Source organism: Neovison vison, chromosome 2, assembly GCF_020171115.1.
Source record: "Neovison vison isolate M4711 chromosome 2, ASM_NN_V1, whole genome shotgun sequence".
In the NCBI taxonomy this organism is placed as follows: domain Eukaryota; kingdom Metazoa; phylum Chordata; class Mammalia; order Carnivora; family Mustelidae; genus Neogale; species Neogale vison.
The window spans coordinates 188587999-188611152 of NC_058092.1; the positions used below are offsets into that span (position 1 = coordinate 188587999).

The following is a 23154-nucleotide window of genomic DNA, read 5'->3' on the forward strand; positions in this document are numbered from 1 at the left end:
ATATTCTCTGTGTGGTCTGTCACCACTTCCTTTCATATACATTTTTGTTTGCTCCTTTGTCTCGTTCCATCCCTTAAATGTTTCTTCAGGCTTCTGTTCTTAGCCCTGTGTTTCTTACTCTTCGCCTCATAGCTTCCCCTGAGCTCCAGATGCTTAGATAGAAATGCCTTCAGAATTTCTCCACTCGGACGCCCTATAGGCTTCTTGGAGTTAGGGATCCCAAACAGCCTGTGAACCTTGCAGTGCCGCTATCACCCCAAAACCACAAACAGCGCAGTAACAGTAGAAATCTTAGCAAACTAACCTCTTTCTTCTCCTTAGGGATTTCCCATTTTAGCAAATGGCACCCCACTGGCCACTGATTCCACAAGCCGTCCTCTGTCCTATTCCCATATTGATTGTGTGTCCGAATCTGTATCCCACATCCTCAGTATATCCATACATTCCCACCAGAACCACTCAGACCTAATACAGTAACTTAAATCTAATCTTGATTCTCTTTCACCTTAACCATTTTCCGTGCTATAGGCTAAGTGAATTTTTTTAAACTTCAAAATCTATTCCTAGATCTATTTTAGTCACTACCAATTAACCCTTAAGAAAAATCAAAATTCTTTAATATAGCCCTTGAACCTTCTTCTGGTTGGGCTCCTGTTAACCCTGTTCTGCATCACGACACCCCCCCAGTATTGTGCACACACTGGTTATAGTGCATCTTCCCTCTGTCACTGTGCCATGGCTCCCTGTCCCTCAGCACACGCCAGCTTCTCCCACCGTTTCCCATCTAATGCCACTCATCCTATGGGTTTCTTCTTTAGGAAGCCGTTCCTCAAACTTCATGCTAGATTCATCCATATCTCTGAACCACCCTTTGTCACATGTTAATTCTAATTCTTATTTAATGTGTCTCTTTCCTCCTAGACTATATGATCTGAAATGTTTGTCCTTTTCCTTACCGCATCTCAGATGGACAGATGGTTGGTCAGATAGCCAGTCCTAGGGACCGGATGTCAAGAGCATTTATTAATTTTCCATTGCTGCTGTTATAATTTACCACAAGGTTGTTGACAGAACTCACTTCCTTGTGTTTGTATGACCAAGAACCCCATTTTCTTTTTTCTTGTTTGCTTGCTTGCTTGGATTTCTTTCTTGCTTTCTTCCTCCCTCCCTTCTTCCCTCCTTTCCTTCCCTCCCCTTCCCTTCCTTTTGAACAAACGTGTGTGTGTGTGTGTGTGTGTGTGTGCGCGTATTTCAGAAAGTCATCTCCTTATAAGGATAGCCAAGTTACTTTTCAAGATAATGTTTCCTGACATTAAAACACACACACACACACACACGATAGATAAAATGGGATCTAATCCAATAGAGGTAAATTTAAAAATGTGCAAAGAATTTACCTTGCTGCTTCTCAGGAACCCTGTCTGGATTTCTTCCCTGATTCTGCTATGAATGTGCTTCCTCAACTCAGATCAGTCACCAGAGGCTGTCTGTATCACCTCCCCTCATACACCTAGGAAGCTCTTTAACCATGAAGCTCATATGACTGTTACATGTTTGTGTGTGTGTGTGTGTGTATTTAATATATTAAAAAATATATACATATTCATATTTTTATTATATTTGTATATGTTTTTAAATTTTAATTTAAAAATATATAGTTAATGTACAGTGTTATATTAGTTTCAGGTGTACAGTATAATGAGTCAACAATTCTGTTACTCGGTGTTCTATCAAGGTAAATGTACTCTTAATCCCCCTCACCTATTACCCATCCCCCACCCACATCCCCTCTGGTAACCATCTGTTTGTTCTCTATGTAGTTAAGAGTCTGGTTTTTTGGCTTGTCTGTCGTCTTTCTCCTTTCTTTCTTAAATTCTGCATATGAATGAAATCATATGTTATTTGTCTTTCTCTGACTGACTTATTTCACTTAGCATTACACTCTCTAGATCCATCCATGTCACTGCAAATGGCAAGACTTCATTCTTTTTTTAATGGTATAAGACTCCACTCCACATACACACACTTGTGCGCGCACACACACATATCTTTTTATCCATTCATCGGTCAGTGGACATTTGGGCTGCTTCCATAATTTGGCTATTTTAAATAATGCTGCTGTAAAATCAGGGTGCATATATCCTTTTGAATTAGTGTTTTTGATTCTTCGGGTAAATACCCAATAGTGCAATTATTGGATCATACAGTAATTCTGTTGAAGAACTTCCATACTGTTTAATACAGTGGCGGCACTAGTTTGCATTCCCACCAACAGTGCACAAGGATTCCTTTTTCTCCACATCTTCACCAACACTTGTTGTTCTTGCGTTTTTGATTTTAGCCATTCCACCTAGTGTGAAGTGATACCTCATTGTAGTTTTGGTTTGCATTTCCCTGAGAAATGATGAGCATCTTTTCATGTATCTGTTGGCTGTCTCTGTGTTATCTTTGGAGAAACATCTGTTCATGTCTTCTGCCCATTTTTTAATTGGATTATTTTGGGGGGGGTGTTGAGTTTTATAAGTTCTTTATATGTTTTGAACACTGATGCTTTATCTGATGTGTCATTTGCAAATATTTTCTCCCATTCAGTAGCTTGTCTTTTAGTTCTGTTGATTGTTTCCTTCACTGTGCAAGAGCTTTCTATTTTCATTTAGTCCCAATGGTTTATTGTTGCTTTTTTTTCCCTTGCCTCAGGAGACATATCTAGAAAAAAAGTTGCTACAGCCAGTGTCAGAGAAGGTACTGCCTGTGCTTTCTTCTAGGATTTGTGTGGTTTCAGGCCTCACATTTAGGTCCTTAATCCATTTTGAGTGTGTTTCTATCAGTGGTGTAAGAAAGTAGACCAGGTTTATTCTTTTGCATGGAGCTGTTTAGTTTTCCCAACACCATTTGTTGAAGAAACTCTCTTTCCCATTGCATGTTGTTGCCTCCTTTGTCGGTGATTAATTGATCATTATAATTGTGGATTTGTTTCTCTGCTTTTTATTCTCTTCCATTGATCTGCATGTCTGTTTTTGTGCCAGTACCATCATGTTTTGGTTACTGCAGCTTTGTAGTATAACTTGAAACCTGGAATTGTGATACCTCCAGGTTTGTTTTTCTTTTACAAGATTGCTTTGGCCATTTAGGATCTTTTGTGGTTCCATAAAATTTTAGGATTGTTTGTTCTGGTTCTGGGAAAATGCTGTTGGTATTTTGATAGGAATTGCATTAAATCTGTGGATTGCTTTGGGTAATATGGACATTTTAACAAAAAGAACAACAATAATTGTTCTTCCAGCCCATGCATATGGAGTGTCTTTCCATTTCTTTACATTGTCTTGAAGTTTTTTCGTTAGTGTTTTATAGTTTTCAGAGTTTAGGTCTTTCACCTCCTTGGTTAAGTTTATTTTTGGTTCAGTTACAAATGGGATTATTTTCTTAATTTCTCTTTCTGCTGCTTTATTATTGGTGGGTATAAACACAACAGATTTCTGTAGATTGATTTTTGTATCCTGTGGCTTTACTGAATTCATTTATTAGTGCTAATAATTTTATGGTGGAGTCTTTGGGTTTTCTGTATAGACTATCATGTCATCTACAAACAGTCAAAGCTTCACTTTTTCTTTACCAATTTGGGTGCTTTGATGCTTTTTTCTTGTCTGATTGCTGCAGCTGGGACTTCCAGTACTCTGTTGAATAAAAGTGGTGAGAGTGGACATTCTTGTCTTACTTTTGACCTTAATGGCAAAGCTCTCAGTTTTTGTTTTTTTAAGATTTTATTTATTTATTTATTTTTAAAGTAAACTCTCTCCCCAATGTGGGGCTCAAACTCAAATCCCTATGACCAAGAGTCATACTCCTCACCAACTGAGCCAGCCTGACAACCCTAAAGCTCCACTGAGTATGAGTTAGCCGTGCCAAGATCCCCATTTTCTTGCTGGCTGTTAGGTAAATGGCATTCCCTGCTTCTAAAGGCCACTCATATTTCTTGGCTTCTGGTTTCCCCTTTATTCCATCTTCAAAGCTAGCAAAGCTGGGTGGAGCCTTTTATATCCTCCCTTTTTCATCTCATTTTACTAACCCATCTGGAAAAGATTCTCTGCTTTTAAGTACTCATCATTAGATTGTCCCTACCCAGATAACCCCCCATAATTTCCTCGTCTTAAGACCCGTACCCTTAGTCACCTGCAAAGTTCCATTTACCGTGTCAGGTACGATAGGTACAGGTTACAGGGATTATGGCGTAGACATCTTTGGGGGCCATTATGCTGTCTACTACAGAGCCCATGTTTTTTTCTCCCATAGTACTTACTCCAAAAATTATTTTTACTGGTTTGTGGTTTCATTGGTACTTGTTTAATTTTAAACAGTATTCCTTTGGTTTTGCTAGATAAAACTACTGTAAGCGACTAGTGCTTCATATATGTTTGTAATAAGAATGAATGAATGAATAAATACATATTATGCGCTCAGATCTGATAAACTACACATCACAAAAGTAGAACAAAGTCCAGAAAGACAAACAACTGTGAATTGTCAGCAGAGCAATATCCTACATTTTAGAGGGAATTGTTGAGTTTATGGAATGGTTAAATGGGAGGTAAGGAATTTCATTATCAGTAGCATTTTTGTCCTTTTTGAACTACTGTAATTGTGTAGTGGTATATCAAGACTCGGTTACCAAAAAAAAAAAAAGAAAAGAAAAGAAAAAAAAAGACTCAGTTAATAGTCTTTTGTGTTAATTTAAAGGGGCATGAGAAAATAAAATGGAAATGTTTCTTCATCCCTCAGCATCTTTACAGAATCCTGGAAATTTAGAGCTAGAAGGGATCTATGGCCAATTCTCTTGAGCTAAATAAAGGTAAGATTGCTGCCTAAAGGAAAGATAGGCTCAAGATTCTAGAATTTGACAGGGTAACTTAGATGGTAGTTTTGAGATACAATATTGCTTAAAGTGAGAGAAAGCAAAAAGAGGAAGAATTTTCGTTGCTCTTGATTGACAGTGGCTAAAATCCATTAATTTTCAAAATGTGTAATCATTAAAAAGTATTTTCCATAGGATCTCCGTGAGAATAAATAGTAAATTATAATAAGATGTGAAGTACCTTAGTTACTGAATACGAAACTACAAAGTACAAAAGCAGATTTAAATGTAGAGAAAACTTTAGTGCATGAAATTGAGGTCATATGTGCTAGTGATGTATGACTTACAGGAAGTAATAAAAAGGGGGAAAAGAGAAGTAAATGGTATACTTTTAAGCTGATGGGACCTATTTTAAGGGTGGAATTTAAATTGCTGTTCTTGAAAACTTGAGTTCTTGCCCCCCCCTCCCAGCTATATAAAGGAGGGGGAACCCTGATCAAAGTAGATCTCTCCCCTCCCCCTTCAGAGTATACTTCTTAAAGTAGACCAGCAAGCTGTCTTTGTTTGCTGTTCCTGAGTAGAAAGAAGTGATTGATGCCATTTTTATATATTTCAACTTCCTCCCCCTGTGCTACTCATTTGAATGAGAGGAGCCCTTATAAAAAGAAATGGTGTCATAGGTTAAATGCATCTGCCTGGGTGTCTCTGCGCCCTGAGGTTGTAATCCTATGACAACATTTTATTTCCTCAACATCTTACATACAGATGTTTGGAATTTTTTTTTTTTTTAACTCAGAAATAGTGTGCTTTTATTAACGGTATTGATGATTGATTTTGAATGTTTTTACTTCAAAAAGCCAAATCTCCTAGTGGGTGGAATTTTATGAAGCACCTGTTAAGCTTTAGGGAGGAGGACCTTTTTGGCAGCGACCCAAAATACATATTTAAACAATGAGCCTGCCAAAGTCAGGAAATTATAAAACAGTTTTGAAATTGCAGAATCTGCTTTTTTTATTACCCTCAGGTTTCTTTTGCAGCTTGGTTATAAGTTCTTTCACATGGGATTTACTAATGTTCTTACTATTTTAAGACCAGATTTAGAAAAATAAAATCAAGTTTAGAGAGAGATCTCAGGTTTGGGTGATTAAAAAGACCATCACATTTTAAACTGAACTGTCTTCAGAGAGTGTAGGCTCACACTCCCTAAGCCTTTTGGAGGAATCTGTGACTGAGGGTAGCCTGGGTGGCTTCCTTGAATGGTATTGCCCCTCAGGGTCTCCACTTTCCCTCTGTGTTGTGAGCAAAGCTAGGTGACAAGTGTGCCCAAAATAGTGTGAAAAAGCTGGACACGCAGAAGAATGCGGGAAACCTGCAGTGGGTGTTGCTTCTTGGCATATTCTTTTTGACCTGGATCTTCTAACCTCTTAAATCTCAGATTCATAATTTTTTGCTTCTACTTCCAAAATGTAAATTCAGGGACCCAGGGGCAAGACGGCAACAGTATCGTCTTTGTATATCCCAGCAATGGGATACTCTCTGTATAATTTTTTTTTTTGCATTTGTAATAATATTGTTAAGCAGGTCCCTAACCCCCATTTTTTTAGCTGTCATTGTAAGTTCTATGATTTCATGACACAGAGCAGGAATCACTTGAACTTCACACCCTCCTCACAGTCCAGCAAACCAGGGAGTTTTTTTTTTGTTTTGTTTTGTTTTGTTTTTCTATAACAAACCAGGGAGTTTTTGGTAAAGTTTTTGGTTGCTGAGGAGGGCCAGGGCAGGAGATGAACCGAAGGGACAGGAATGAGGATGTGATCAGAGCATATGTTATCTCCAAGTTCTCCAAGACCTCTGATGGGAACGGGTATACATTTCTCAGATTTCTCTTAGGGAAACATTTCTGTAGTCACGGGTAGAAAAGGGCAGAAAGGGAAGTACAATTCAGATTCTCTGATCTTTTTGTATTTTCCAGTTCTTTAAGCCAACATGATCACTCTCTACTAAGTATGACGGAGTGAGAATTGAAAAACTCTAAAGCCACATTTCCGTAAAGTAATTTGCTTTTTATTCTTCTAGGACACCCATCCTGCTTGAAATTTTGTCCTGAATTAACAACAAACGTCAAGGCCTTAAGGTGGCAGTGCATCGAGTGCAAGACGTGCAGCGCATGTAGGATCCAAGGCAAAAATGCAGTAAGTAGGGCGCACGGCGGTCCATCCCCAGGTAAAGGGCAAGCTTTCAGTGTTAAGGTGTTTCGTTTTTGTAGGCTGTTGCTGTTTTCTTTTTAAAGTTTTAAACACATGTGATGTCAGATTTAAGCAGGGATCATGCTACCCCTTCATTATATTTTGTTATTATTCATGGGCTAAGATGAGAGTTTGTGGCTTTTTACAGCTTTTTCAGTCTCAGTTACTTTCTACTATGTTATTTTACAGGATAATATGCTTTTTTGTGACTCCTGTGATAGAGGATTCCATATGGAGTGCTGTGACCCCCCACTTTCCAGAATGCCAAAAGGTGAATTTTTAAACCATAGTTAAAATGTGTTTTATTACATACACATTAGCTTTGTCCAGCTCAGAGATCTGCAGGTTCCGTAAGCGTTTATTTGCCCCTCCTACCCGCCTTATTCCTGTGGGTTTGGCACAGCTTGTGAACAGAGGAGTGTAAAAGCATTTAGTTTGCAGGTAATGTATATAATAAAGACTAATTCGGACACAGAGATAAAGAAGAGCCTTCCTCTTCCACAACCATTCCCTTATTAGAATAGGTTAGGTAGGTCAGAAGTTCAGAACATTCTCTGTATTATTCAGTACCATGTTCAGAGGTGAGATTCCATAATGTTGTGTCTCCAAAGTCCTACTACTGGAGGCATCCCACGTTTCTTGGCCCTTAGTCGATAATTTGAACATGAGCCTCTGAACCATTTTATCTGAATAAATCCATATGGTGTATGGATTTCTGTCTCTGTTGTGTAAGTAAGCCTAGCTCAGCTCTTTTTCCTCATTTTATGATATATTAAACATTAAAAATAACTGCCTCTTTATAAAATTTATTCACTTCGTATTGTGAAAGATTTAGTAAATACAGATTGACAGAAAGGAATAGGAAGAATCAGCAGAAATTCCTTCCCACTACACACTTTAAAAAAAAAAAAAAAAGGGACATTCTAAACATGTTTTTGTAATCTTACGTCTTCTCCATCTTTATAAGATTCTAACATCCCCACATCAGTAAATGTTCTCCTAAACACAGTTTTTAATGAGTGCGTAGAACTCCATAGTACAAAGAGGTTACACACCTGGTGACTGGCCGCAGTAATGCTTTGTTGGGACAACATACATGTTTGGTTTTTTTTTTAAAGATTGTATTTATTTTTTTTGACAGAGACACAGCGAGAGAGGGAATACAAGTAGGGGGAGTGGGAGAGGGAGAAGCAGGCTTCTGGTTTAGCTGGGAGCCCGATGTGGCGCTCGATCCGAGAACCCTGGGATCATGACCCAAGCCAAAGACAGATGCTTAACCCACTGAGCCATCCAGGCGCCCTGCAACATACATGTATTTTTAACTCCTCTAAACATGTTATGGGCAAGCTGGTACAGCATTCTTAAAATTTTGAATTTGCGTCCTGTAGGTAGAGTACGCATGTTCACCTGGCCCCAATCTCACTCCTTCTTGTCTTGTGTTCCAACTTGCTACAATCACATGCATTATCCCTGGGTGGCTCCCGAACATATTTGATTTTGCAACCCCATGTGTAAACAAACCATAACTTACTTAACCGGTCCCCTATGGTGGACATTACAAATGTTTTCAATTTTTTCCATCCACAATTATTTCCTTAAGATAAATTCCTAGGGGAGGAATTGTTGGATCAAAGGCCATGTACATGAAACGTTGTATCAGTTTTCGGACCTACCACCAGTGTGTGAGAGTACCTGTTCTCCTGTATTTTTGACCAACACTCACCATTACTGTATTTCATTCAGTCTAAGACACATTTAAAAAAAAAAAAAAGATGGTTTGTATAGTCATTAGTGTCTCATATTCAATGAAATAGAGTGCTATTATTTAAAATTTTGACCAATTTGGTAATAGAAAAAAAGATGGTTCGTGTTTTTTTTTTTTTTCTTTAAGCAGTGAGATTGAAAGCATTTTGTGTTTGATTATTGGCTGTTTGTATATCATCTTTGTAAAAAGCTTGTTTTTACCCATTAATCATTTTTCTCTTAGTGTTTTCACCTTTTTCTTACTGATTTGTAGAAGCCCTTTATATTTTTATGTAGTCCAATCCATGAATCTTTGTCTTTATGGCTTCAGTCTTAAATGTCATTCATGCTAAAAGTAAATAAATATCCACATATTTTTCCTGATACTTGTAACATTTAATTTTGTCATAACAGTCATCTGCCCAGAATTTATTTTTATAAAGGATAGGAAGTAATTCTTTTCCTTCCATATAGATGGCTGTTTGTTCTATCACTACTTCACTGAGTAGTCATTTCATCCTTTCCCCACTGACTTGAAATATGACCTTTTGATATGCTAAACTTTTCTATAGGTTTCCGTTGTTTTGGTCTAAAAATTCTTGTCCAGTGAACTATTTCCCTATTCCAGATGTATAGTTTTAATTATTGCAGCTCCACAGTACTTAAAAATTCTGTTTTAATTCAAAAACTATCTTTTATACTGATATTTTCTTTTTCTTTTCTTTTCTTTTTTTTTTTTTTTTTTTTTAGTGTGGAAGATTTCCAGAAAGAAATTAAACAAATATTTTTTTTTTCCAGAAACTCCAAAAACCGAATGACTTGAAAATGTGTCCCTCTAATCGAAAGATACATATTATCTGACAGGATCGGGTTTTCCTGTGTGTTTATGTGGTGGAGGGAGGTTTGGTGACACGTTGCAAAAAGCCTCACAGAAGGGTTTGGACATAGGGGCAGGCAGCCCTCTGCTCTCACCACCTTGACCTCTGGGGGAAATTGACCTTTAATGACGGCTTCCTGAGGAGGATGTGGACACAAGGGAGTGACCTACCTTCTGGAATAAAGTTCTGCATACAGGCACCCTTGGGCAGCTTATTTCAGCTGCAGTTTATATTTAATATCTTCTCCTAAAATGAAACATTAAAATATTTTTTTCATATATATATTAATTCAGGGATGTGGATTTGCCAAGTCTGCAGACCAAAGAAAAAGGGAAGAAAACTACTTCATGAGAAAGCTGCACAAATAAAACGACGATATGCAAAACCCATTGGACGACCGAAAAATAAATTAAAGCAACGATTGTTGTAGGTTGAGATCTTATCAAAAGACATCTTTTATGTTGTGCTTTGAAATATAGGCGATTGTAACCCCCTTAGATTCCACTAACTTTTTAGCGTCATTTTACAAACTCAAGGGATGAGGAATAGTTCTCCTTCTGCATAAGCTGTGGAAATCTTTTGAAAATAGCATTTTTAATTACAATTGGCATTTGGGGATCTTCTGTTGGCAGTATCTGTGATACAGCAGGGCGGAAGCAGAATGTAAGAATTGGATACAATCATTCTGCCTACTTTATTACTGGCTGAACATTAGAAAGGCTTAATTGTATAAATATTTTTATGGAGATTTTAAAACAAGAGAGGGATTTATTCACATCTATGAGTGGATCCATTTTTTTTTTTTTTTAACTCCAGATAGCATTTTAGAAAAAAAATACTTCTCTGGTGCTAATTTAGTATTCCAGCCTTTAAGATCCCTTGTATGAAGTAGGAGCCTCTGAGAAACCTGTAAATGACTGTCCTCATGTTTGCACACACAGAGTTAGACAGAACCATTTGGTATGTGCACATGTGTGTAGACATACATTTGAAATAACACGTTCGCAGTGGCCTGCACATGTGCTGTGATAACCTCGTTTCTGCTAGCCTGTGGCCATACAGTTGCCATCAAAGCCCAGTAGAACATTTAGCAGGAGTTACTTAGAGAAGTTGAGGAAAGATAAGGGAAGAAATCGATGTGTTTTTTTTTTTTTTAAAACCTTTAGACTATAGAATTGATTGTCAACATTAAATAGGGAGTTGCATATCTAAAGGAGTTCTGTTGCCCACCTCTTTAAGTTTAGTGAAAGGGTCACTGTGCTGTAGAAATGAATAGATGTTCTGCACACTCTGTGAACAAACACCAGATCCCTTGTCTTACTTGCTACTCTTCCCCCTCATTTTATCTGAAGCCATTCACTACCTTACCTGCTCTCGGAAGAACCATCTCTCCTGCACCTCTGTCTCCCAGCAGAGAAATAGAAAATGCATGTTCCTTTATTGAGTTGTTTCTTATTTTTTTATGAAAGCCCTTTAACTGGTGGACATTTTTAAATGGAACTTTTGTTAATTTCTCGAGGCAAACATGAAACATTTATGAATAAAATCTTTCATATTAGCATCATTTGATGTAGAATTATATGTTTTTGCATTCATCCTGTGTAAGCATTGTTCTCAAAATGGGACTGTATCCTCAGGGCCCAATTAAAAAAACCAAATTAGGATATAAACTTTCTAAACAAAGGACACAGCTGAAAATTGCATCTGGCACCAGTCCTAACTTTTTGTTTGTCCAAAATTGTCCTTTGAGCTTAGGAATTTTTAAGACAGTCTAGGGAGTTTTCCTTTTTACATGCTTTATAAGCATCTTATCCTTTCTGGGCAATCGATTCCAGATACAGTCCAAATGCAGCATTCTAATGGGAAACATTTTAGCTTGGATGATTGTTTATTGGTAACCCTTACTGTGACACTAGAGCTCTCCAGTGTTAACCTGATTTGGCTGTAGCATTGGTGTCGGGCAGAGCTCCTGGCGGCGGAGCAGCCTCAGATGAGCCCAGTAGCTCGCCCCGTTGATCTGCACCAGAATCCGCTGCAGCTGACTGCGGAAGTTGTTCGTTAATGTGCAGGACCACCACCACCCTGTGCTCTCCTCTTTGTAATGAAGATATTTTTATAATGCAATATCATATCATTTTCAGGCTTCCATTTCTTCATTATGAGCCTTCAGCTAAATTGATAATTTTTAAAGTGCATTCTTGGGCCCCAGCATTGCCATAATTCACATGCAAATGTTTCTATTGTATAAAACTCTGCTGCAAAATGGGTAGCTTTCCAAGCCCTAGCCTAAGGTGAAGGCAGGCAGCTGCTGCTCCTCTAAGCAGCTGTGGTAGTGGAGTGGCCTCTGGTCTCTATGGACCACACAGCTGGATGGGCAGAACCAGCCTCAAATGAGTCGAAATAGTGTACAGAGATTCTGATGCCAAGTATCTGATAAAGACCATGGTAAATGTGCTGCTGCTTCACCAGACTTTCCATGTCATGTCTGACCCGCTGTAGCTTTTCTTTAATCATTTCTTCAGTTTTTGCTATTGTTGTCCTTTTTTCAGCAATATTTTATGCTGTAACTAATTGTCTTCCCGACGTAGAGAGTATTATTGGTTATCTTATCATCCTAAGCATAAACTGCTGAGAGGAAGAGGGTATCTTTAATGTTTTAACAACAACAAAAAAGTACTAAGTTACAAACCTGCCCGAATTCTACTTATATGTCTTCCAGCTGAGTTAAAATTGCTTCTCACTAGAGATAAGATGAGCTTATTTTTTCACTTCTAGATCATACTTAACGACTTACACCCTTTAATACTTTTTAAAAAGATGTAGGAAATCAGAATGACTTGGGACCATACAGGGGGTACCATTTTTATTGAAGTATCAGGAAAGCCTTGCATGTTCTTTGAGTCGCTTCAGAAATTGTCTTAGCTTGCATTGGCCCTGGGTCCACGTGGCTTCTTCCAGTCCCTCCCCGATGGGCCCTGGGAGAACCATGACATGCACAGGGAGTGGCCGCTCCCCCTTTGAACAGAGAAACACATAGATGGAGACACACACATGCAGACATCGTTCTTAGGGTTGCAGTTCGGCTTCTTAAGTTTAAGCACATTGAATGCATCTAGTTGCTGTAAATTTGTTTTAGCTACCTTTCTAATTCTATTACTGAATGCTGATACTATTCTCTAAATTTTTGCCTAGGTCTGTAACCAGTGATGAAGGATCCATGAATGCATTCACAGGAAGGGGGTCACCTGGTAGGGGTCAAAAGACTAAAGTCTGTACCACACCTTCATCTGGTCATGCTGCATCTGGGAAGGACTCAAGCAGCAGATTGGCTGTTACAGACCCCACTCGGCCTGGTGCCACCACCAAAATCACCACCACCTCCACCTACATTTCTGCCTCTACACTTAAAGTTAACAAGAAAACCAAAGGGCTCATTGATGGCCTTACTAAGTTCTTTACACCATCACCTGATGGTCGCAGATCACGAGGTGAAATAATAGACTTTTCAAAGCACTATCGTCCAAGGAAAAAGGTCTCTCAGAAACAGTCATGCACTTCTCATGTGTTGGCTCCAGGTACCACACAAAAGCTAAAACCTCCACTTTCTTCACTTCCGCCCCCAACCCCCATCTCTGGTCAGAGCCCCAGTTCACAAAAGTCCAGCGCCTCCACTTCTTCTACCTCTCCCCAGAGTTCTTCTAGCCAGTCCAGTGTGCCCTCCTTGAGCAGTCTGACTAAGAACAGCCAGCTGAAGGCACTCTTTGACGGACTCTCTCATATCTATACCACTCAGGGACAGTCTCGAAAAAAGGGACACCCAAGTTATGCACCACCCAAACGTATGCGTCGTAAAACTGAATTCTCTTCCACGGCAAAATCTAAAGCCCATTTCTTTGGAAAAAGAGAGATTAGAAGTAGGTTTATTGCTCACTCCTCCTCCTCTAGCTGGGGGATGGCTAGAGGACGTATTTTTAAAGCGATTGCTCACTTCAAGCGAACAACTTTCCTTAAAAAGCACAGGATGCTAGGCAGATTAAAATATAAAGTGACCCCTCAGATGGGGACCCCCTCACCAGGGAAGGGGAGCTTGACAGACGGAAGGATTAAACCTGATCAGGATGATGGTAAGCAAAAGGTCAAAGCTCCAAACAAACCTGCGTCCCGTCCCTTTCTCCCCCAACCCCCAAAAAGAATAAATCAATCAGTTCCTATTTGTCACATAGGTCTTAGCTATTTCTCTTGTTCTCACTTCACTTTCATACAGAAGCAGTGAAACTTTGACCTTTTTCTAATGCTGACTAAACCTCCAAAATGTTTTTTTTCCAACTAATACTCTCCCACCTTTTATTATTTATTTCCATCTGTAGTGACACTAGGACCCCCAGATGCCTCCATAGTGTTGCTTTATGGCTTTGTAGTCCCGCATGAGTAGCCACTGTCGTGCTTCTGCCATGTACCCTGCCGTGTTGCCGCGGCGCTGCTCGCTTCTGTGCTGTCAGTGCTTCCTGCGGGGGGCGGGGGGTCCAGCTCCTCATTTCCGCTCCCTTTGCTCCATTGCTTTCTCATGACCAAGATCATCCTGCTTCCTTCTCCACAAAGCCTGATCTGTGATTCTGTGAAGTGTGCTTTTGGGTGTGAGCGTGCCTGTGTGTGTATTCACTGTAGGGAGAAAACGGAGTTCATGATTTCATTTTAACAAATTGGCCCGTTACATTTGCTACCCTTTATAAACCAAAACCAAAACAAACAAACAAAAAAGAACCAAAAATGTGTCATTTCGACAAAGTGGTAGTTTTTGGGGGTTCTTTGTGTTTTGTGGGGTTTTTTTTTTGTAATCTCAAAGGGATAATGGGAATTCCATACCTAGACATTGATACAATGTCTAATGTCAGTAGAAAAATACAATTTTGCTTTGTATTGCTCTTACTTTCCCTCATTTGTTGGAACTATAAGAAGATGACATTGGTAATTCAAATAAAAATTTGGGTACAGCAGGGAAAGGGTACTGCCGGATCTTTTGAGCAGTGCTTAGATACAAAAGCTTGTAAAGCTTTAAAAAAAAATCCCTATTTGCCCACTATGCTAATTTGGTGCCATTTTGGTAATATACGGTGGTTACTCATGATTCAAGTCAGTGAATGCACTTTCTGCTGGTTTTGAATGACAGATACTGAAATCAAAATAAGCATCAAACAAGAAAGTACAGATATAAATGTGATTGGAAACAAGGATACCGTTACCGAAGAGGATTTGGATGTTTTTAAGCAGGCCCAGGAACTTTCTTGGGAGGTAAGGCCAGGATACCACATTATACAGTAACAAGGATAATCTGTGATTGTTACATGTGTGACGACTATGAAATTACTTCTTTGATTTGATAGTGAATCTCCCCCCTCAGAATCCTACTTGTGGTCCTTTAATTGTTACCATGATTGTTTTTGTTGACTCTAGCTTCAAAAGCAGAGGGACTTCATAGAGTTGTCTCCACTCTCAAAAGTGGATAAGGGCTCAGCTGGTCTCAAAAAACAGATCAGAGTAACAGTAGTTGAAGCAGACTTGGAAAAATGCTTCTAAGTTTGAGGAACTAGATGTCTGATCATTTTCATGAAAATGTAGAAAATAACAGTTTTAAATGGTTAAAAAGAGCATCGCTTTTAAATTTACCAGTGGTTCTTCCAGCACAGATGGCCAGCCATATGAAAAATGTCTCATAATTTTAGCACTTTGGCGTTGATTAAGACAGTATTGTGTTGCTTGATCAGTTATAATCAGTTTCCTTTTCATTGTCCAGTAATTTGTTTAAATGATTCCACTTAAAATTTGAGTAACTCCAGGTAGTTTATTGTCACCAAAACAGGTGACAGGTAAGGCTTTTGGACTTTGCGAGCTCAGATTTATTATGGAGCATGGATTTGGTACCGTTAGCAGACCAAGTTAGTTTATGTGTCAAACTCTTCACAGATGAGCTCCCTGCCCCACCTCACTCTCTCCTTGGTCTGGGGAGGGGGCTGTCTGTAGGCTCTTGAGCTTCATTTTTAGTAGCAGCCACTTGGGCTTCCTAACTTCTGACGGTTTCTCACTTAAGGAGTTCTTGGATATTTTCCATTCCTCATTCTTCCCCATCAGTATGCTTTGTATTGGTTTCCTTTTACTAAGATAAATGTCAGAAATGCCCCCAGTTTCTGGGATTTGAAGTCCTTAAATATTACCAAATTTTCAGCCTACTTCTGGCATTCATAGATAGACGTGATGAATAGTGGACCATTATGTGAAAGATGCTTTTAAATTTTAAGCCCCCTTTCATATGGTAACACCGGCATTGCACTCAACAGCGTTTCTTGTCTGTATTAGGCCGGCAGATTTCTTAACTTCATGGGGCTTACTGCTTGGGAGTAAAGGGAGTAAGAGCACATGGATATTAAACTACAGACTTTCACAGTTGATGGTATAATTACAGTTGGGATCACCATTAACTTCATGGAGGAATAGGAGACCGTAAGAGTGTCTAACCTCCGGATCTTCTTCTAATTTATTCAGTTTTAATGCATTGCACCAGGTCATTAAATTCATTCTGTTCAATAGGCATTTGTATGTATTTACATTGTACTCATTTCCTGTGTTGGTAATACTGTTTCTTAACCCTAAGAAAAACCCTTAGTTTGTTTATATGTGAACCTTATACAAAGTTGACGATTATTTTACAAGATCCTCTAATGTGTTTTCAACAACATGAAAACTCCCCATGAACATTAGTGCCTGTTCTTGATTGGGTTTTCATAATTCACTGGTGAAAGAACCAAAAGGAAAGTGAAGAAATCCTCTTCTAATACACATACTTGATTTCCTTCCTTTTCTTTTCTCTGACAGAAAATAGAGTGTGAAAGTGGAGTGGAAGACTGTGGCCGGTACCCTTCTGTAATAGAATTCGGGAAATACGAAATCCAAACCTGGTATTCCTCGCCTTACCCACAGGAATATGCAAGGTAATGGAACAGCCCAGAAGGTACATAGTTTGAATGTCATATATCTGAGGGAGGGGAATTCTCAGTTCTGAAATGGAAATTAGATGATTTTCAGGGCAAAATTTTGATAGTTGAGTCAAAGTGCTTCCAAAACTATGACTTTTTCCAGCATCTTTTAATAGTAGTATTCACTGTTGTATGTAAACTCCTTCTACTCATTAGTCACACAGGCATTGTAAATTTTGCCTTCGAGCTTCTAAGATCATGTTTTCTCTGGTTAATTGGACAAATGTTGTTTGTGGATGAAACCAAATAAGGAGAAAAAACACTGGCCATTGTGAAGTGGTTGGTGGTTTCTTCTCAGTGCCCTGTTTATTTTCCTAAGTAGGCCTGTTCATTTTATCTCTGATATCTGACATTTTGTTTTCAAGTTTTTTACAGAAATGTAGCCGAAGAAGGAAAAATGAAAGAAAGTAGGTGGGGGTGGGTAGCCTTAAGAGACCCTTCCCCAAGTCTTAACTTTTAGAGCCATTTGTGACTAATTTGTTAAAAATGAAGAGAAAATAATTATCCTAAAGTTTTCTTTTGTCTCGAGCTAAGATTAGCTGTGAAATTGTCTTGAACTAATATATCTAAAAATGGGTATCCTATGAACAGATTTCTTCCTTCAGGTACATCAGGATACAGTTTATTAGTATCTTCTGAAATGTTTTAGCCTACGAAGTTTCTGGTAATCACAAACTTGAGTTTCTTCTGGAGTAGATAATTGTCCTTTCTCCACTGCATGGGTGTCTGGCCCATCATCCCCTGGAGAAAATGGGGAGGGTGTTTTAGAAGATAAGTGGCAGAGTAAGAATCAGGAATCTTGGTTTCTCTTTCTAGCTGATACCACTTGACTGTGTGTTCTTGAACAACTTTTTAAAAACACCTTTGAGCTTCATTTGGTATGGGTAATCATAAGTCATGTGCTCTGAGAGCTTTAGCTGACTTTCCCCCAAACTGTTCTACCCTTACACCCCAAAGACCTAGAAAGTGCTTCTAAACATTTTCTTACAATATTAATAGTATGTTTAAGTGTGTTTAGGCATGCATTAAAAATGTTATAATTTTAAAGGTGAAGAAAAACTCACCATGAGAGAGAAATCTGTTTGTATATCCGAGTCAGTGAGATTTGTAGAAACAAGATCTTTTTATTTTTTTTTTACATGTATTGCTTTGTATATGTATATATAATTATGATAAGACTTTAATGTTACCTCATCCATCAGAAATGCTAACTAAATTCTAGGACTTATCTGCCTTGTAAATACACAGATCATTTTTAAAAATAATGAATTCACTTCTCTCTGAGTGAAAGATGATTACAGTTACGCCACTGACCATATATACTATTGACAATATGACATTAAAATTGAAATATGAAAAATATTCATGTTTACCTGACAGCAGGCCGTCCTTACTGTTGATTTTTCAAGTAGCGTTTCCAGGTCTGAAAACCTTTTTTTCTGTACAACATTTCTAAGGAAACAAATGATTTGTTCACAGAATAATGGCAGCGAATATTATTATATTGAAAAATAATGTAAGCTTTGTATAATCTCTTTACTACTGGCTTTTTATTTTCTTTTTTCAAAACTACTACTTTCAAATACTGTTGTATAACCTTATAATGATTTGGAGAAAATTGAACAACATTTAATATCTTTTTCCTAAACAATATAATCAATCTGATAGATTCTTTGATTTTAAAATTTTAACAGATTACCAAAGCTTTACCTGTGTGAATTCTGTCTTAAATATATGAAAAGTAAAAATATTTTGTTAAGACACTCAAAGAAATGTGGATGGTTTCATCCTCCAGCAAATGAAATTTACCGAAGGAAAGACCTTTCAGTATTTGAGGTAAGCATGTGTAAATTAAAAAATTCAGCTTTTGAGACCTAGTACTTCCCAATTGTTGATTATGTTCTGATTTGTTTCTAGAAGGTGCACAGTATATTTGATTTTGGCATTCAAATTCAACTGCTCTTTAAAATATCTCCATGTTTTGGAATGTTGAACCATATTGAGCAACCCTTTAGGTTGACGATGAATTCCTACTTCATCACATTAACTTTTTTGTCTTCCTCCAAATCCCTGTCTGCACCAGATATATTCACCAGTGAATTTATGATCTTCTCAGCTCTTTGTAAATTCTACTTTCTTTGGCAGGAGAAATTAGCTTTGTTCAGCAGCTCCAGCCAATGTCTGGCAGGTGCTCACTCTTCCAGGGAATTGAACAGCTGTACATATCTCCTCAGTACACAGCCACCTGTGTTTCCATCCATTTCTTGGCAGGGTGGATAATCCTTTTGGTGAGACCCCAGCAGATGTTGAGACTGCCTCCCTCATCTGGGTAGATGGCCACCCCTGGAGAACTCTGCTGTTCGCAGGAACCGCTTGTGGCCATGTGTCTGTCATTGTAGGTTCCTAAAGACATTCTGTGTTTTCAGAACTGACTGAGTAGCGGAAGGTCTTCGCCTGTATAATCGTTTCATTGTTCATTCGCATTCTGCTGTCAGTTTCAAGGATCCAGCTTAGCTGTGTCATTTACACCTTGAGGAGACCATGCCTTTCATTCTTGCATTTTCTCAGGGATTTTTCATTCTCTCATTTATTCTCGTTCCTCCAGTTGAGCACTTCCATTGCCCTGCCTAATTCCCTTCTCTGTTACCCATCTCGGTGCATTGTTTTCATGCATGGGTGCTCAGAACAAGCCGCCTTTGCACAGCAGACATGATGTCTTTTTTTTTTTTCTTTCTTTCTTTAAAATACAGTTTTACTTTATTGAGTTGTTCAGACTGAAATGTATTATTCTGCCCCACATTTCACTTTAGTTCTGGTGTATAAACATCTTGGATGATATTTACTGTAAGGGAGGGTCACACACAGGTTTCTTTCATTGACGAGGCTCTCTCTCGCAGACAAGCCAGAGCTCGCCACCTTTACCAAAGGCCAGTCAGAGAACACAGCAACTCCGGCTGTGTCTTGGGAGTTTTTTTTAAGAGCCTCTTCCTGGTTCTATCAGGCTCTTTGGTAAACTTGAAGGAAAGGGCATCGTTGCTGTGAAGATTTAATGATACATTAGTACTTCCGAAAGGTTAGGTGCAGGGTTTCTCAGCCTGGGCACGTGCACCTCTCAGGCTAGAAAGATCTCTGGCATAGCGGGCATCCTGCGCGCGGACAGCCGCTCAGCAGCATCCCTAGCCTCCGCCCACTCCGTGCCGGTGGTATCACATTGCTTCCAGCTGTAACAAGCAAAAGTTTTTCCAGACACAGTGTCGCTGAGGAGGCAAAATTACTCCCATTGAGGCCCCCTGGGCTGAAGGAAAAGCTGAATGCGAGCCATTTAGTTCATTTCAGAACGTTACTCAGTCAGCCCCAACCAGGTGAGACAGCAGAGCTGTTCTCATTTGAGGCTTAGCTAATGTCAAAAGATCAACTTTCTTATTGGCTCCTTCCTTCATGCCTTGGATCCTTTCTTGAAACCAGAATGAAATGAAAATCACTGTCTCTTTGTTTCCCAAAAGACAAAACACATCGTTGCCTTTAAGTAACCGTGAAGTAAATCAGCACGAACCTGCTTGTGGGGTTTAAGCTCTCATGAATCCTGGGAGAGTCTTCTTGGGGATAAAGGAGTCAGTCTTGATAGTCTGATAACAATGGTCTGCTGTTTCTAGACAGGTGATTTTTTACCATCACCAAGATCAGAGGGGGAAAAGTGAAAAACAAATTAGTAAAATGTATGCATAAAAATATTTGAAGGAATTGGATTTATCTATGCCAAGGTCACTATTCCAGAATCCAAATCAATACTTAGAGGACAGCATGTAGGAAACTTAACTTTTAGCAGTTTCCTAAGCAACCTTTACAGTAAATGAAGTATAATCATAAATTAATACTTTCCTGTCTTTATCCCTCTTGAAAGCATGCGTATTAGACCTTACACAGCTGATAAGAGTTTGCTTCAGCATCGTCCTCTGTTTTTCTGGTTCATCAACACCAACATTTCCTTTTTGTAATGTACTATCATTTCTGAAAGGACCATACTCTCAAATACATAAAAACTTCCTTTAATTAAAGAGAGAATTGTATCCTCAGTGTCTGTTGCCCATATTTGATTTTGTTGCTATGCGTGGGACCTAGGTTTCATCCAAGGGAAATAGTTATATGAAGTCTAAAAATAATTTGTGCAATATGAGAACCTGTATGGTCCACAGGAGACTGGAGAATGGTCAAGTTCATTGTTACAGAGCTCTGGTTAGCAAATATCCATTTCCCCTAAGAATAGTGCTAGGGAAATTCTTGAATCTGCTGTGCTTTTGGTTTTCAACAAGTAACTACATTTGATCAAAGAAATTGGCATCTGTGCCTAGCCTCCTGTCTATAACCATCAGTATCACAGCTTGATTCTTTTATTTTGAAGAAAAGTAGACTGTAATCATGGTACTTATTGTAGGTTGACATTCATCTCACTTTCTCTGTAAGTATTCCCAACATAGAAATTTTATCTCTTCCAATTATATTTAAAATGATGCTTGGGATAAAACCAAAATGGAATCCTCTTTTGCTAATCTACACTTCAGAGGAATCAGAATAATACTGTTCATTTATTTTATTTTTACATGAAGTCCTTTTGAAAACAACATAAAGTTTAACTTACTTGAGCAGTATTTTGCTGTGTTTACATTTCTTTAATTCAGACTTACTTGGTTCAAACAGAGAAGACATGCCTGATCGTTTTTTTACTTGTAGTAAATTGCAAATAAGAATGACTCTTTCATTAGTGGTTTCGGCTTTCTTCAGGTAGCTTAAAGAGATTGAATCTAACTGGAATTGACCCTAATTTAAGAGAAAAAGTGGAATTCTTATTTGCCAAGTGACAGCAGTTTTTTGGTTGACTTTATACTTGTTTAATGGGGTAATTCAATCTCTCAGTTTGGGATTTGGAAATAGAATTGTATACTTCCCAAAATACCATGTAAAAATAATTTTATATTGAGCGGTATTTTTATGTTAAATAATGTTGTCTGTTTCTCTTTGCTAGGTTGATGGGAATATGAGCAAAATTTATTGCCAAAACCTTTGCTTGTTAGCCAAGCTCTTCCTGGACCACAAAACATTGTATTATGATGTCGAGCCATTCCTTTTTTATGTCCTTACAAAAAATGATGAAAAGGGCTGTCATCTGGTTGGATACTTCTCTAAGGTAAAACAAGAGCCAGTATGACCTTCATTTTCTTACTCAAAATGTTTTTGGTAGAGCCCAGTTCTTCAAACAGGGGTTTTTTTCTTCTTCTTCTTTTTTTTTCTATGACTGTAATTTGAATAAGCGATACATATTTCTGAAAAGCTCAGGTTCTTGTTTAGAGCTTATTTAAAACAAAACAAAACAAAATGGTAAACATCATGCCTAGAAAGTGTGTAAAGGACCTCAGCAGGGTTTGCTGCGTTTTGACTTTCAGCGACCATGTAGCATTATAATTGCTGCCTTGCAGACCACCTAGCATCTTTGATTTTTTAAATGTTAAGCTTATTTCCCTTGCCCCCCTCTCAGTGGTGTCAACCTCAAGGTTTCAGCATAGCGTAGCATTTAAGGGATAGTCCTCATTTCTCCTCACTGTATTCCCTCTGCGGTCATCAGTGTCTCACTGAGTTAGAACGTTGGCATTTGGACACTCAAGGTGATAAAATGATGAGGTTTACTCTTTTGTCTCTTACTGTTTAGCTGTTGTTTTAAGATCTAAAGCAGCCTCACCTTTAGGGAATCTAAGCATCTCCAGCTGTGAACGTAGGGAAGCCCTTGACACACGGAGTAGGATATAGTTTGTCTTTTATACTCACATTCCTTGGTTCAAAGGTTTTTGATAATAACTCATATGCAATAAGGAGAAACTTGAGTTTGGAGATAGTTTAATGTGCCAGGATGGTACTTTTAAGACTTCCATGCATATAGTCAATGATCTGAACCCTGTATTGTATTTATTTTGTGATACAGTTTGCGTATTAGGTGGTAAGTGAAATTTATTGAATCTACTCTTGAATAATGTAAATGGGGTGCCTGATGGAAGTGTCATTTTCGTGGAATTTCAAAAGATAGAGTATACATGAAGGTCCTTTGCCTGTAGGTTTTCTGTATTTTAGAATCAACTCAGAGGTTATATACAAAAATATGAATAAGTTATAGCATTCATGGGAAACAGCCTTAATATTTTAATACACATATTTGGAAGCTCCAAGACAAAAAAGACGAAAGTTAATTTGTACATAACAGGTTAAAAAGATGATCGAGAATTAACACATTTGTTTTATTAAAAATAAAACAATAAATAGGAAATCTATATGATGTATAAAACATCTTACCTTTTGTATAGGTTTATAAAGCTTGTTTTCTCCAATGAGTTAAAAAGAATAGTGGTCATGGGACACCTGACTGG

General features: G+C 38.3%; 1 protein-coding gene across 4 annotated transcripts in view; it reads left to right on the forward strand.

Annotated features, from left to right (window-relative positions):
• Window positions 1-23154, forward strand: part of KAT6B (lysine acetyltransferase 6B) — a 187322-nt gene that overhangs the window by 124575 nt on the left and 39593 nt on the right. For 2 of the 4 annotated variants that reach the window (XM_044239874.1, XM_044239873.1), the window contains exons 5-12: window positions 6926-7041; window positions 7285-7366; window positions 10010-10142; window positions 12909-13840; window positions 14884-15005; window positions 16584-16699; window positions 18439-18580; window positions 21765-21926. In XM_044239874.1, the coding sequence (XP_044095809.1) occupies window positions 6926-7041; window positions 7285-7366; window positions 10010-10142; window positions 12909-13840; window positions 14884-15005; window positions 16584-16699; window positions 18439-18580; window positions 21765-21926 (1805 nt within the window). The remainder of the gene's footprint in view (window positions 1-6925; window positions 7042-7284; window positions 7367-10009; window positions 10143-12908; window positions 13841-14883; window positions 15006-16583; window positions 16700-18438; window positions 18581-21764; window positions 21927-23154) is intronic. The other 2 variants (XM_044239875.1, XM_044239876.1) reach the window with 2 other exon arrangements.